Consider the following 15,777-nt stretch of genomic DNA (forward strand, 5'->3'; position numbering starts at 1 on the left):
CCAACGTGTACAACAATATCACCTTTTGTGCCCTGAAAAGATGATATCCGCTCTACAATGTCATTAACCTTTGTCCCTGGCAGATATACCCTGGTCCTGTTCCACCTATTCTTTTTACATACCATGTTTCCGCGTTTCTCTGACAATAGAGTCACCAACAACTACTAGTTCCTGTGGAACCAGTGCATTCCGCCTTGGAGGTTGCCGCTGTGTTGCATGATAATCAAGTGCAAGCTCTGGTGTTGATGTGGGCAGCTGAGAGCTTGATGGGCCCTCAATTTCGATCCTTCGAGGGCATCCACCCTGTCCTTCAAGCTCTCGTATAGGCCCATAACAACGCTGAGTTGTCACATTTCCTTACATCGCGCGCGCACACACACACACACACACACACACACACACACACACACACACACACACACACACACACACACATCCCCCTTGGCAATATCATGTCCCTTACCTGATTGCTCCACAAATATCAATCAAGCAGTGCATTTTAAAAGGCTGTGATTCAGAGGGCAACTGCCCCACTCCCCTGAGCCACAGCACTCCCATTAGCTTGAGCCTTTTGCTTTGCTGCTCTGGTCTGAGTCATGATTTCAATTCAATTTCAATTCCAGTACAAAATTATAGCCCTAAACTTGTATCCCAATGCAGTTATCACACTATATGTCTAGATATTTTTTTCAGTATCGAGTATTATCTCTGAGTTCCGATATATAACTTCCGTGTCAAGTTATGTATTAATTAATTATGTTGCGTTTGTAAATTCTAAGTATTTAGTTAAAGTACAATTTAATTGACAATGAAGTTTAACAAGATTAATAAATTTTACTGATTAATTGATAATATTATATACTATATTATACTAAGCTAACACTGTCTAGTTTGGGATAGAGAGATTTTAAGCCAGAAAAGGTCGAAAAGAGGAGATTCCAATTTACCAAGTCTGTGACAGGGAATATCGGAATGGACATATGCATAAGTACCACCTTTGAGAAGAAAGGAATCATACAGCGAATAATTTGGGCGACTGAGTTGAGCAGTGGTTGAATCAACCAATAGCTGAGATTCTGTCAGAAAAAGTACATGGGATTTGGCAGACTGCAAGTGAAATGGACATCATTAAGATTAGAACTGAGACCACATATATTTGTGAAATGAAGTTGGAAGTGTTTGCACTTGGAGGATGTGCACTAGTAATGACATTGAAACCAGCATCAACAACCATATAACACACATCTTAGTAAAGATGTTGAATTCTATTGTTGAAAATAGTGTCCTATATTTTCCATGCACTACTTGCTGCAGAAAACTCTACATAGATATCTGACCAGAAGCCATCATCTTTTCTCTTGCCTCTGGGGGATAAAAAGGTGATTTTTGGGACTTTTTTATATATTTCTCATTTGCTAATTTTGATAATGCTTCTTATGTTGTAATGCTACGACTACCCTGAACATATGAAGTAAATGAAAGCAAAAGGTAAAAAAAAAAAAGGTGAACTGCAGCCATTGTCAATCCGCTGTAGGATGGAAGCCGCCTCCTCAACGATTCATGTTGAGAGAAATGAATCATAATCTGCCATGCTGGTCCAGTGTGGGTGGGAGATCAACTGTATTTAGTAGTCAGTGGTTTGAACCCTGGTCTACTCAAACAGCGCATGCTACTGCACTCCTGCTCCTGACCACTTGGCTATGGAGGCCTTTAATTAAAGCAAAACCTAAATGTAAAGCGGAATTATTTTATAATATAACTAATTCTTTACTTTTTTTGTATGTACATTTTAATTAATTAATTTTCATTTCTTTTTTCTTTTAAGCAACTTAGCCAGTTTTGGTACAATGATAAAACAGCTGGAATACTTGCTGTTGAAGCTTTCCGAGCTGCAGGTTCGTCTGGAAGGTAGTTTGGATTTTTTTTAATCTACATATTCAAATGTTCAGTTGGATTTTGAAGATTTTGAAATTAAGAAATAATTTGAAATAATTAAGATTTTAAAATAATTAAGAAATATCATAAAAAAAAAATTTGTTCAACTATCCTTTTGTAGTAAAATTGCACTACAACAAACTTCTCAGGGAATGTGGATCATTTCATTATGTGAAATTTCATTTTAATGAATAGTGCTCAAAATTATTTTAAAATAATCATTATTCAGATAAGTTCTACTGCACTTTTCTGACTTAGTAAAGTAGTCTTTTCCATTTTATTTTACATAAGTATCAACTTTAATAATTAATAAAATTACAGCGAAACAGTATTTCTAACAGTGACTTTGATTGAGATAAAAAAAATATGACATTGGCTTCAATTCACAGCTATAAATAAGTGTACTTCTCTTTTTAAAAAGGCATATGGGGGAGATATTCTGGATTTCCCTAAAATTTCATTGGCTTCAATCTGCACAGTTCAATAATATATAAAACTTCTAACAAACATTAAATTTACAGGTTCAGTGACTGCCATCATCTACCAACAGTTTGGTACACATATAGTTGCTATTGGTCATATGGCTTGTTTTATGCATGTGACTGATAGCTTTATGCCATGAGGTATGGCATAAAGCTATCACATGAGGTATCAGAGCAGATGGCTAACTCAGTACCCTCTCCTGACTGCATGTCACAGACATGCAGACATTTCATGTCTCGGACATCGACATGACATTTCACCTGGCTCCACAAATACTGTGCTAGAGAGTGGATGACTGGAAGAACGTGTATAGTTGGCATTGCATTTTCTTTTGTATCATGCTAACAGAAGCATTACATTTTTGGCAATAGCAACAGGCAGTGGATCCCTACATGCATGATATGGACAGTGCAGGGGCTGTGTTCTGCACTGGGGAATGTTTTGCTGGGATACCCTGGCATATAGGATATCCCAGCAATGATATAAGTCACTTGCTATCAAACATCAAGAACATTTGCTGGAGTGTGACTTATCATATCATTGCCAACTATATACATACCTGTTCTTGCTGTATTGGGCCAGACGCATGCAGGAGTGGTTTGCTGAAGACTTCACCCTCCTCCAGTGTCCCCTCAAATTCCACTGACTTGAATCTCATCTTTTGGATGAGGTTGAATGGGTTTTCATATGTAGATCTGCCACTCTCCATTGTGGAACAATTGTGAAATGATATAAAAATAACATGATGATCTGTATGATGTGTACAAGTCTTTCAGTATGGAGGTGCAACTTGATATTAGATAGGTGATCCTACTTCAAAAGTATGTGCAGAAAATTCTGGGATGTATTCTAGGATATAAAATAAGGAAAAAAAGTTGTAATACTGTAGAATTCATTAAAATGCAGTAGTTGAAATTGAATAAAATAATATCCGTCTTTAGTGGAAGCAGAATGATCCTACAATCAAAAGTCGGAAACAGTAAAGTGTATAAATTTTGAGTCATATAAATGTATTGCATTCCCACTGATTTCAGAGCCATGATCATTTGAATTTTTAAAAATGGCTATGTAGTTTTGAATGGTAAAAAAATAATAAAATAAATAAAAATAAGCACACATATTGTTGCAGACACATACCTAGTAATGTTTATTCATTCTAGGTATGTCTGCTTATTTTTATATTTTATTGTTCGAAACTCTATAGCTTTTTTTTTTTTTAATTCAACAATATTTTTTAAATTTAACAATATTTCTAGGGAAATCATGAAAAAATCTTTCCTTCAGCTATCTCCACCATGCCAAACAATCTCAAAGAAATCACACTACAAGGGATAAACAGTTAATAAAACATTCTACAATGAAGTTTTGAGATGCCTTTGCAGGGAAGTTCAAAAAAAAAATTAAAAGATTGGTTGCCTTACCACAATAATGCACAGTTGCATTTTTGGGGAACTGCAGGAAAAACCATTGCACAATCCAAAGGTGATAGTTTTGTGCAGAATTAAAACATCTGAAACCACATGACCATATTGTTTTTTTTTTTTTTTTTTTTTTGAGGAAGATGATCAGACCAAAACAGTGGTCCTTGAGGCTGTCACAGACATTCTCCCAGATATGTCAAGCTGGGCTTGTACCTGGGAGTCTAAAATGCTGATGTAACTGATATTTGGGTGATACTCAAGTCAAATGGACCTAATTTTGGCAAAATCTGTCAGTCTGTGACAGCCAATCCTCTGTTTAAACTTTCACAACAGTGAGACTTTTGGTAACCCTGAGTATAACTCCATGTGCAAGTCCTGAAATACAGCACCTAGTATACTGGAGGTGACCACCCTGATGTGAACCAATGTATGCAGGGGTCGTGGTGTGGCACCCACACCACACAGAGGAATGCCACCCCTCTGTGTAACCAGCAATATTAGTTGGTAGATTACTCACTAACTGCTGCAGTACCACCACTTTTCTTATTGGAGGATTGAAGTGGTGAACTCCAATCTCCAAGGTTTAGTCTTCAGAGCAAAGCTCCGGCAGACACTCCCCCAATCGCCGACCGGGCTAGCCGGGTGGGTAAAGTGCCTGCCTGGCAACCCAAAGGTCGCGGGTTCGATTCCCGCCTCGGGCTTGGATTAAAGTACTGCAAAAACCTTGGGAGGTGCATTATGGCCACAGAAGCCTATGCGCCAACAACTACCAAAAAAAACAAAAAAAAAAACTCCCCCAATCTCTTCCATCATGCAGTATGATTGATGCCTTTGACATCGTGGGGAGATTCAATCTTCCTTATATTTCGAGGGTACGGCTCTAAAACAGTGTTTGCAAGCTGGCCGCTAGATATTCTGCTGGACTGAACCTATTGGTAACCGTTTAGGAGGCTTCTAGATAAATCAGCTAGTGTATAATCTTGCTGCCTCTACTCTGCCAGATAGTGACAGGAAGTCTGAGTAATGTGTATGCAGGGGGCATTGTCAAGGCCATGTTATGTCAAGGTGCTGGATATATTCTTTCCGTGTGTACACCATATCCAAAATTTTCATTACTTCATACAGCATGTCCTCCCCACCTTTTCTTACTACCGAATACATCATGAATTGTCAAACTAATAGTACAGTCTCATCTGCGAAAAGATCTAAACCTCCCAAACCCTTCCTCGTTCATTTTACAAATATACGTAGTCTCAGTTCCAATCTCAGTGATGTCCATATATTATTTCTATGTACAGTCTGCCAAACGCCATGTACTTTTTCTGACAGAATCCCAGTTATCAGTTGATTCAACCACTTTCCATCTCAGTTGTCTGAATTATTCACTGTATGATTCCTTTTGCTTCAGAGGTGGTACTTGTGCATATGTCTGCTCTGATATTCCCCATCTGAGACTCAGTAATTTGGAATCTGTTCTTTTCAATCTTGTCTGGCTTAAAATCTCTCTACCACATTTTGTTATGGGCAAGTTACTGCTATGGATAAAGGGATGGTTAAGTGGAAGAAGACAGAGAGTGGTTATCAGTTCTCTTTGTGGACTAATGTTAATAGTGAAGTTCCCCAGGGTTCAGTGCTGGGTCCATTGTTGTTTTCAATATTTATCAATGATATAGCAGGCTTAATGTCTAAGTTTGCAGATGGTACAAAGGTTGGAATGGTGGTTAACGACAGTCATCATTGTGAGCTACTGCAATAAAATCTGGGAAAATTGGGTCAATGGGCTAAGAAATGGCAGTTGAAGTTTAGCATTGACAAATGCAAGGTACTGCGCATGGGTAGCAGTAATCCCAGTGTAACTTATCAACTGTGTGATATTACACTCAGGGTAGTGAAGAATGAAAAAGACTTGGGTGTAATTATGCAATCAGACATGAAATTCTCTGAGCAGTGCAGACATGCTGCCAGGACAGCTCATGAGGTTCAGTCAATGATATACAGAAACTTTGCTAGCAGGGATAAGGAGATCCCTGCTAGCAAAGGTTGTATAAAGGCCCTTTATATAAGGCCACGGTTGGGCTGGATTTTGAGTACTGTATACAGGTCTGGAGGACTGACTGTAGGAAGGCTGGACCGGGTGCAGAAAAGGACAACCAGATTGATGAAGGGAACAAAAGGGTGCTCTTACCTAGAAAGGCTTCAGCTATGCAAATTACAACATCTCGAGACTAGGCATCTGCAGGGAGATCTGATTGAGATGTTTAAAGCCTTGAATGGATTGAGTAAACTGAATGTTAATGGTATTCTTCCACTTACTGAGACTACACATGAGGGGTCATAAATTCAAGTTGAGGAAGGATGGTTGCAAGATAGATTTGCAGAAGTTTGCCTTCAGCCAGCAGGTGGTTGATTGTTGGAATAGGCTTCCATCTGTTGTTGTGGAAGTGGATGAGTTGAATAAATTCAAGGAAGAACTAGTCATAAAAAAAAAAAAACCAAAGCTAGCAGCTGATTAATAATTGTAAAGCAATTATTAATCAGTCCAAAATAGATTTCAAACAGGTTAAGAGTAAAAAACTTGCTTTGTGTCCAAATGGCAATCGAGCATTCTGGTCTCTTGCCAAAGCTATTGACCATGACATTTGTCCATCTCTATTCCCTCCTCTGTCAAAACCATATGATTCTGTTGCCACTTCAGCCTAAGGTAAAGCCGACTTGTTAGCATCCTGCTTTTCTTCTGACTTATGTATTGATGATCTTGGTAAACCACCTACCGTTCCCAGTACACTCCTTTCAGTGCTTCCTGTGATCTTCCATCAAAAGGATGTCAGAAGGATTTTGAACAATCTTGGTATTTCTCCACTTGTTCTCAAAACCTGTGCTCCTGAGTTTACTCTTGTTTGTGTCACCATTTTTCACTTTCTTATTCCAAAGGTATCTCCCCTTCTGCTTGAAAATTTGCTTATATCCAACCAATTCCTAAAAAGGGTAAAAAAAATCCCTCCCATCCAATTATTGTCTCTCATTTCACTTATTTCTACTCTTTCCAAAGTAATGGAGATCTCTATTAACAGCCAACTCCTAAACTGTCTAGAAACCTTCCATCTAATCAATGAATGCCAGTATGGATTCCATCAGTGTCGATCCACTGGTGCTGTTATGGCTGTTACCCATCTATGGACAAATTCAGTGGAAAAGTTTGGTGAAACTCAAGCAGTTACTGTTGACATCTCAAAGGGTTTTGATCGTGTTTGGCATAAAGGTCTTCTAAACAAGCTTCCATCTTATGGTTTGCCAACTGTTTTTAGTAATTGGTTATCCAGTTTTCTCTCTGATTGCTCACTTAGGGTGATGGTAGATGGCTCTCTGTCTTCTAACTTCTCCACTAATGCCGGTGTCCCCCAAGGTTCAGTTCTTTCTTCCACTCTTTTCCTCTTGTATATTAATGACCTTCTTTCATTGACCAAAAATCCTATCCATAGTTTTGCTGATGATAGCACATTGCATTGCACCTTCCAGTTTGAGAAACCTTGCTCTGCACAAACAGCTTCAACTTCTCGAATATCCAGAACCAATTCCTTAAATACTGATCTCCAGTGGGGCAAAGATAATTTAGTTGATTTCAATCCTTCTAAAACTCAATCTTATATCTTGCAAAAAGGATTCTTCTTCTCCTATGCTTATCTTTGACACTCTGATTTCTAGTCAAGTTCATTGTCTCTGTTGGGGATTACCCTGACTTCTAATCTCTTTTGGCATAAGCACATTACAAATATTGCTGCCTCTGCATCTAAAAAATTGAGTTTTCTTTTTCACTCTCAGCATTACTTTTCTAAACAGCTATTCACTCTGTATAAATAGCAAATCTGCCCTACTATGGAACATTGTTCTCTGATCTGGGGCAATGCCCCCGAAACCTCTCAGGCTGCTAGATTACAATCAAAAGTGGGCCCTTTGGTTAATTAATGACTCATCTCTAACAAAGTCTCTCCACTCTCTGTCTCATAGACATTCTGTTTCTGCTGCATGCCTCTTTGATAATACTTCCATGGGCATTGTTCTTCTGAATTGGCTTCTATAATTCGTGCTCTCTCTTCCAAACCAGTCCGAACACATGCCACAACCAGTCAACATCCTTTTACCATCCAACTTCAAACTCACAGAACCAACTTTTCTTCTTCCTCATTTATTCCTTCAACTTCTGTTTTCTGGAACAACTGCCCCCCCACCCCCCTCATACATATTTCCTGAAAATTACAATCTATAAAAATTTAAGTCTAATGTCAACAAGTTTCTTCTTTCATCTTTCAACCCATGCACGGTACTAAGTACTGTAGGTTCTAATAGCTCACATGTTTGGAGTTTTCATAAAAAGGTGCATGCAGGACATTCAAGTATTGTAGCCTTTTTTTTTTTTTTTTTTTTTACCAAATGAACTTCAAGACTAGGAATTATGAGGTCAGTTCAAAAATTACCTGGATTATACTTACTCAAGGTTGAAAACATTAATGTTTAGACATATCTCATCCTTACCTCCACACACTTATGGAGTTGGTTATTGTCATTTGATAACAAAGACATGTTTTTATATCTCGTATTTCAAAATACCAGAATGCACTGAACAGTGTGTGTGTATGTTAAATTTTCCTTTAAAATTGGTAAAACTGCAAGGGAAACATACAGTCTTCTTAAAATAGCTTATGTGGTCTCTGCAGTGACAGAGTTTTCCAACTGAGAGGCTTCCTATCCTCTTTGAAATCATAATTTAAATGAGGGTAGGGATCCTGCCAGTGTTTTCTAGCATTTTTTTGACTATGAGGATGTTGTCAACACCAAATATGCTCCAGAGGAACAAACAGTTTATAAAGCATTATACAACGAAGTTCTGAGATGCCTTTGTGATGGAGTTGAAAAAAAAAAATGATAAAAGCGGAACTCCAAAGACTGGTTATCTCACTACAATAATGACTGTTGCATTCATCCCTGCTTGTGTGGTGTTTTTTTTTAGCAAAACACATAATCGCTCAAGTTCAGAAATCCAGTGTGCCCCAAAATGACTTGTTTCTTGTACTGAAAAAAACCATGAAAGGATGTTGATTTGATGATGTATAAATAATAAAGAGTAATATGATAGCTCAGATTTTGAAATTGGTTTTCCAGAAGTGCTACCAAGAGTAAGAAAATCATTGGATTAAGTGCACTGCTTCAGAAGGACACTATTTGAAGAAGTCAAGAATGAGTTATTTTTAAATATGAAATTAAATTAATGCATTTACACAAATGGTTAACTGATATTGTAAATGAGGACATTACACTGAGTTGGCTTTTCATTAGCAGAACCTCCTCATGTTGAAATGGACCGGTCTGTGATGCTGGTGAAGAAGAAGACTCAAAGTTTGGAACTGCTGATATAAGATTGTAGTTCACATATGTGCTGATCAGTTTTTGAGTGTCTTCAAGGAAGAATGTGTCAAGGGCAAGATCTTTCTGACTTTAAAAATGAAATGATTTTGGGAGTAAAATGTGCAGGTACCAGTATCTCGACAGCAGCCAACATGGTTCTGTGGTGTCACGAGTCTACTATGACTGGTCAACAGTGGTCAAAAAACCAGCGCAAGGTCACATATGAGACCACCACATGTGGTCAACACCTGTGTTGACTGTTGTGTATATCATTTTATAACACAGCAGCGATGCAGCAGTGGCCCAGCTAACTACTCAATACAACTTAGGAAGCAAGAGAAATATCCATATGGACTGTGCACCAGACATTAGCTTGTGTAGGCAATGGCAATTAACAATCATTGTGGGTACCCATGCTAGATGCGAGACACAAGAAACTGCACCTTGCATGGACATGTCAGCACCAACCCTTGACATGTGGAAATCTGTCACATGGTGTGATGAATCCAGTTTCCAACTATATCATGCTGATGGGTGTATCTGTATTTGGAGAAAGCAACAGGAGGCCATGGCATCTAGATGCACTGTCAGTGTTCAGTAGGCTGGAGGCAGTGGTGTTATGGTTTGGGGACTGTTTTCGTGACATGCTCTGAGTCTTCTGATCATTGTTAATCAATCGCTCAGTGATATAAGATTGAATGCCTAGCTTGCTACCAGTGGCATATCTGTATCGTAAGGAAGGTATACCGACTTTAGGATGCCTCCTGCATTCTTTTTCTTTAATTTCAAATTTTTGGTTAGGTGGCATAATGCTCCCCTCTGCCCACCCCCGAATACACCCCTGCTTGCTACCATCGCTGACCAAGTACACTCCTTCGCGATGACAGCATATCCAGACAACTCTGGCATCTATCAAGACAATGTGCCATGCCACAAGGTGCGGCAGGTTGCTAACTTGTTTCAGGAATGTGACAATGAATTCTCTGTCCTCTTGTGGCCAGCCAACCCATTTGAATATTTGTGAGACCTATGGCATTATGCAACACATGGGTTGCACTACCACAGGACATACTGCAACAACTTGTAGGGCATGCCGAGATGTACAGGCAGTATCACAGGCCAAAGGTGGCTCCACAAAGTTATTAGGTAGTTGTTGCTAATACAAAGCCAACTCAGTGTATAAGCACAGTGATCATGGTTGAACCGATAGAGTAATGGATAAAAGAATTTCATGTCTGCTTTTATTACTTTGGGTACATATGATCAAATCCAGATATAGGCAGTATTTTTTCTTCTTTGACAGAAAAATTGAACTAAGTGATATAAATGAGATATAAATAAAAAATCTTGTCACCAGGAAGGGAATTTACTGATTAAATAAGGTAACGCGAATGTTAAACCAGAACCCTGTTTTTGACCATTATACCCAACTTCCACAATGTTTTTGATCCATTTGTGATGGAATATTAGAGAAAAGGTGATCACAGAAGTTGGCATTCTTCCAGGTAAAGTGACTGTTTTGCACATGTGTTACAGAAGTATACTAAGTGCATAATCATGGTACTAACTCTTCAAGTTTGTAACCTCCAGACCCACTCTCAAATATTAGCATTAGCATTAGTACAGGCATATGATGCAAGAAAGCAAGCTTATGCAGCATAAGCCAAAAAAAAAAAAAATCTCCCATTTCACCCCTCCGTTCGTTTGAAATATCTGTCCAGCTGAGCCTTAAATTTATTTAGGCTGTCAACTTCCACAACAAGGGATGGAAGTCTGTTCCACCAACCAACTACCCGCTGGCTAAAGGCAAATTTCCGCACATCTATCTTACATCTGTCTTTCCTCAATTTGAATTTATGCCCTCTCAGGTGATTATTCTGAGCAATAGGAAGAATCCCATCAGCATTGAGCATGCTCAAACCATTCAAGGCTTTATACACCTCTATCAGATCACCTCGCCGGTGCCTAGTCTCCAGACACTGTAATTTGCAAAACTTAAGCCTTTCTTCGTAAGAGCAACCCTTTGTTCTATTCACTAATCTTGTTGCCCTTCTCTGTACTTGTTCCAGCAGCTCTACATCCTTCTTGAAATGAGGCCTCCAGACCTGTATACAGTACTCAAGGTGTGGCCTGACCATTGCCTTATACAAGGGAATAATCACCTCCTTATCCCTGCTAGAAAAATTCCTGTATATCATTGACAAGACACCATGAGCTACTCTTGCAGCCCGTCTGCACTGCTCAGAGAACTTCATATCTGCCTGCACAATTACCCCCAGGTCCTTTTCATTCTCTACCACTCTCAGTGTAGTACCACAGAGTTGGTACGTTGCTCTGGGGTTACTGTTTCCCATATGTAGTACTTTACATTTGTCATTGTTAAACTTCATTTGCCACTTCTCAGCCCATCTGCTCAACCTTTCCAGATCCTGTTGCAGCAGAATAGTGTCAGTAGTGTCCTTAATTTAATTCTGTGTTGGGTGGAGCCAGTTCAGTCATCCAGTTGTAGCTGCTGTACTAATAAACACTGAACCCTGAGGAACTCCACTAATAACATTAGTCTACAATGAGCAGTGTCCATTGGTTACCACTCTCTGTCTTCTCCCCCTCAACCATCCCTTTATCCATAGCAGCAATTTGCCTCCAATGCCACACTGCTCCAATTTGTGCAGCAGTCTTCCATGTGCAACAGTATTAAAAGCCTTTCTAAGATCCAAATATATAATATCAAAGTTATTCCCTGCATTAGGTTCTTTTGTGACTGCATCATAGTATCCAATCAAATTGGTCAGGCAAGACTTTCCCTTAACAAAACCATGCTGTGTCCGAGCTATAACTGAAGTCTTGTCTAGATGATCCTGCAGTGCTTCATTAACCAGTGCGTCCATTAATTTTCCTGGAACAGAAGTTAAACTCACAGGTCTATAATTACTTGTGTCAGCCTTTGATCCTCCTTTGTGATTGCAGTCACATTTGCACATCTCCAGTCTATGGGTACCTCCCCTGAGTCCAAAGAAGCTCTCATAATTATGGCTAAGGGTTTGCTTACTTCCTTTGCTGCCTCCCTTAATATAACTGGGTAGATTCCATCCACCCCGGGTGCCTTTTTTATGTTTATCCTCAACATGTTCTCCTCCACTTTCCTCTCAGTTATTACAAAATCATCTAGTTCACTGCCAGAGTTTACTTCACCTCTGGCATTACCCTTTCTGAATAACACCTCATGTGTGAATGTAGATGCATATTTTTGAGTACAGTTAACTTTTCAAAAACATTTACTACCAAATTAAATCCCCACAAGGCAGTACTTTAAATCTTACCCAGAAGTATGCTGGGACAAGTAGTTGAGTTATACAAGCATGTTTTTTTAATTCTGTGTTGGGCGGAGCCAGTTCAGTCATCCAGTTGTAGCTGCTGTACTAATAAAATGCTTAAGAAAATCTAATCAAATGTTTCTCTCCATTTTAATAAGGTCACTCCTTGCACTGTTAGAAAATAAGTGGATGTTTTTTTATTTTGTTTTCATTGCTGTAATTGTTTTTATGTACTGTTCCGACAGAAGGTCTGATTAGCTGGAATGGCTCATTATTGTTTAACAGATAAATTATTATTTTTAAATTCATTTACATTTTCAGCTTTCTGGACTAAAAATGTAAATGACAATTTAACATTTTAGAATATCTGCAAAGTATATACAGTGTGGCCCCAACATCCGATGGTACTTCATTCCACAAAACCCATTGTATGTTGAAGATATTGTAAGCACCATACTGTAATTCGTTCCCCAACAACATATGAAATAGGTATTTCTTATGTTATGCTTCATTTTTACATTAAAAAATTGTTTTATAAAGATTATTTAATAAATAGTCATAAAACATCTTAAAATAAAAACAAACAATAAATTAGCATTTACCTTAGACTTGAAGTGCAGAGCTGATGAAATCAATGGTGGTGTAGTGGTGGTGGGACTATATCAATTGTCAGGTGTCTTTTCAGTCTTTTGTTGCTACTGGCAAAGAAACTGGCCAAAATGAATTGTTTTTTACAACTTTTTTGTAGCTTCCTGAAGTAAGAAATGACTTTGTCTTCCATTTTGCACATCATGAGTTCAGTGTTTTCAATGTCTGGGTGGTTTTTTTTACCACTTCTTGATACTGCTATTGCAAATTTGCTAATCTATATTTAGCTGTGTATAAATGATGCAATTGCACTAAAATACACAGTCTAATCTCTTTCGCAGCTTGAGGCTTTAAGCCCTAATGCATTAGAGTCTTACCACTTCTCTTAAACACTTCTAAAAATAAATGACAGTCTTCAGCCGACACTTTTTGGGTGTCTTTTTCTTCCTCTTCCTCTCCAGTGCCATGCTCCATAATTTTCTTGTAGCTCCTCTGTTGTTAGCTCATGCCCATGAGCGTCAATAAGGTCCTCCTCATCTTCTTTGCTAACCTCCAGACCCATTGATTTACCAAGAGTGACAATATCATTTGTCAAAGCACCATCATCTTCAAATATGTTAGTTATGAATAATTAAAGGCCAGATGTTTTCAAGGCTGAAATTAAGCAGCTGGTGGAAACATCATTCCAAGAACTTACAATCAGCCTCACACAATCCAGCATGTTAAACTTCGACCTCCAAAAATCTTTGCGGGTGACAGCATTTTCACCAGAGGTTGCTGAAAAGCAACTTGCAAACATTTTTGTGGTGTAGATTTTCTTGAAGTTTGCAATCACTTTCTGGTCCATTGGTTGAAGAAGAGGAATGGTATTGGGTGGCAAAAGCAAAAATTTGACTTGAACAAAGTCAAATTGTGCCTCAAGAGATTGAACAAGGTTGGGATCATGGTCTGGCGCATTATCCAGCAGGAGCAGTGCCTTCACAGGAAGCTTATTTTTCTCAAGATAACTCTTCACTGAAGGACAGAAAACTTCAAGCTCCCATTCACTGAAGACGTATCCTGTAACCCAGGCCTTCTTGTTACTGCACCAAAACACTCCCAGCATGCCTTTTGTTGTTTAAATACTCTTGGGGTGTTAGAGTGACATACATAGAAAAGGTATGCAGCTTAAAATATCAAGAGGCATTGGCACCCAACCTATCTTTCATAGGCTTATGCCCAAGTAAACTAGCCTCATCCTTAGTGATGTATGTTCTCCTGGGCATTCACTTCCAGAAGAGGCCGGTTTCGTTAATGTTAAAAAATCTGCTGGGGAAGATAACCCTCCTGATCAACAAACTCTTGGAATTCAATTTTAAAGGTCTCAGCTGCTTTTTTTTTTTATCAGCACTATATGCCTCCCCATGCCTTTCAACACTTTTGATATTTGCCCTTTTTTGAAGCACTTGAACCAGCTTCTGCTTGTTAAAGCAAGTCTTCAAAGCGCACATTACTGCCACTGGTTGACGGAGCTTTAAGTTTAAGATTGTCATAGATCTGAAACAATCTTACAAGTGATGTTCTATGTGCCACACATTGAACAATAAAAAAGACGCTAATTGGTTGAGAACAATTGCATGAGTGACTTTCCGTGTGCCACGCATCTGAAAATTTTTACCCATGTATCGTTCCAGCTATATTGGAAAGCCATCGGTACCTGCAAATATCATTGGCCCTTAAAATAAATGATTGTGTGGAAGGTATATTGGTTCCTGAGAATATCGGATGTCAATGTCATCGTAAGTTGAGACCCCACTGTACTTATATGTGATTGAATGCAGAAATGACAAATTGAATAAAACTTTCAGTAGAGTATCTTTTTTTTTCCTTTTTTTTTTCTTTCAAATTCCATGTTACAAGATTATGAATTTTTATATTTGTTCTACAGCAAATATTTCAATAACCAGACACATAATAAGTTTCATGTTTTTAATTTATATATATTCTCTCTCTCACAGAATTGCTTGCATATCATGTCCAACAGTTTACAAAAAATTGCAGCAAATAAAATCTGCTGATATAACCACATATTTATTGGAATATGATAAGCGTTTTCAGGTTTACAAAGATGACTTCATATTCTACAACTATAATGAACCTTTGAATTTGGATCTCCAGCTGCATACATGTTGTGATGTAGTTATAGCAGATCCCCCTTTTCTTTCACAAGAATGCATTGAAAAGATTGCAAAAACCATCCTATTTCTTGCTAAAGATAAAATCATTCTTTGTACAGGTAAATTCTACACACTTTTTCTCTCCCCCCCATGAAATATATTTTGCATGAATCAAAAATAATTTAATTTCAAAAGTTGCCTGAAATAGTTTAAAATTTGCTGACATTACTTTTTTTATATATATTTGGATGAACATTCTTATTACTAGTCCTTCAGCATGTCTGTGATGTAGCACCAGAGTTGCTGTTAAATAGGTAATTGTAATCTACATGTATAATCACTGCAGAGGTTTTTGTTTTTTATTAGAACCTATAGTACTTAGGTTGAGAAGATCAAAGAAGATACTTGAATTTCTGTAGATTGTAATTTTCTGGAAATGTGTATGAAGAGAGGTTGTTCCAGAAAACTGAAGTTGAAGGA

At 38.2% G+C, this 15,777-nt stretch overlaps 1 protein-coding gene across 1 annotated transcript in view; it reads left to right on the top strand.

Annotated features, from left to right (window-relative positions):
- Positions 1-15,777, top strand: part of LOC150081329 (EEF1A lysine methyltransferase 1) — a 39,550-nt gene that overhangs the window by 15,379 nt on the left and 8,394 nt on the right. Inside the window, exons 3-4 of the mRNA XM_090379189.1 lie at positions 1,826-1,908; positions 15,139-15,416. Of these exons, the coding sequence (XP_090235315.1) occupies positions 1,826-1,908; positions 15,139-15,416 (361 nt within the window). The remainder of the gene's footprint in view (positions 1-1,825; positions 1,909-15,138; positions 15,417-15,777) is intronic.

The sequence above is a fragment of the Mastigoproctus giganteus genome, chromosome 8 (assembly GCF_048544385.1).
Source record: "Mastigoproctus giganteus isolate SK-2022 chromosome 8, ASM4854438v1, whole genome shotgun sequence".
NCBI lineage: Eukaryota > Metazoa > Arthropoda > Arachnida > Uropygi > Thelyphonidae > Mastigoproctus > Mastigoproctus giganteus.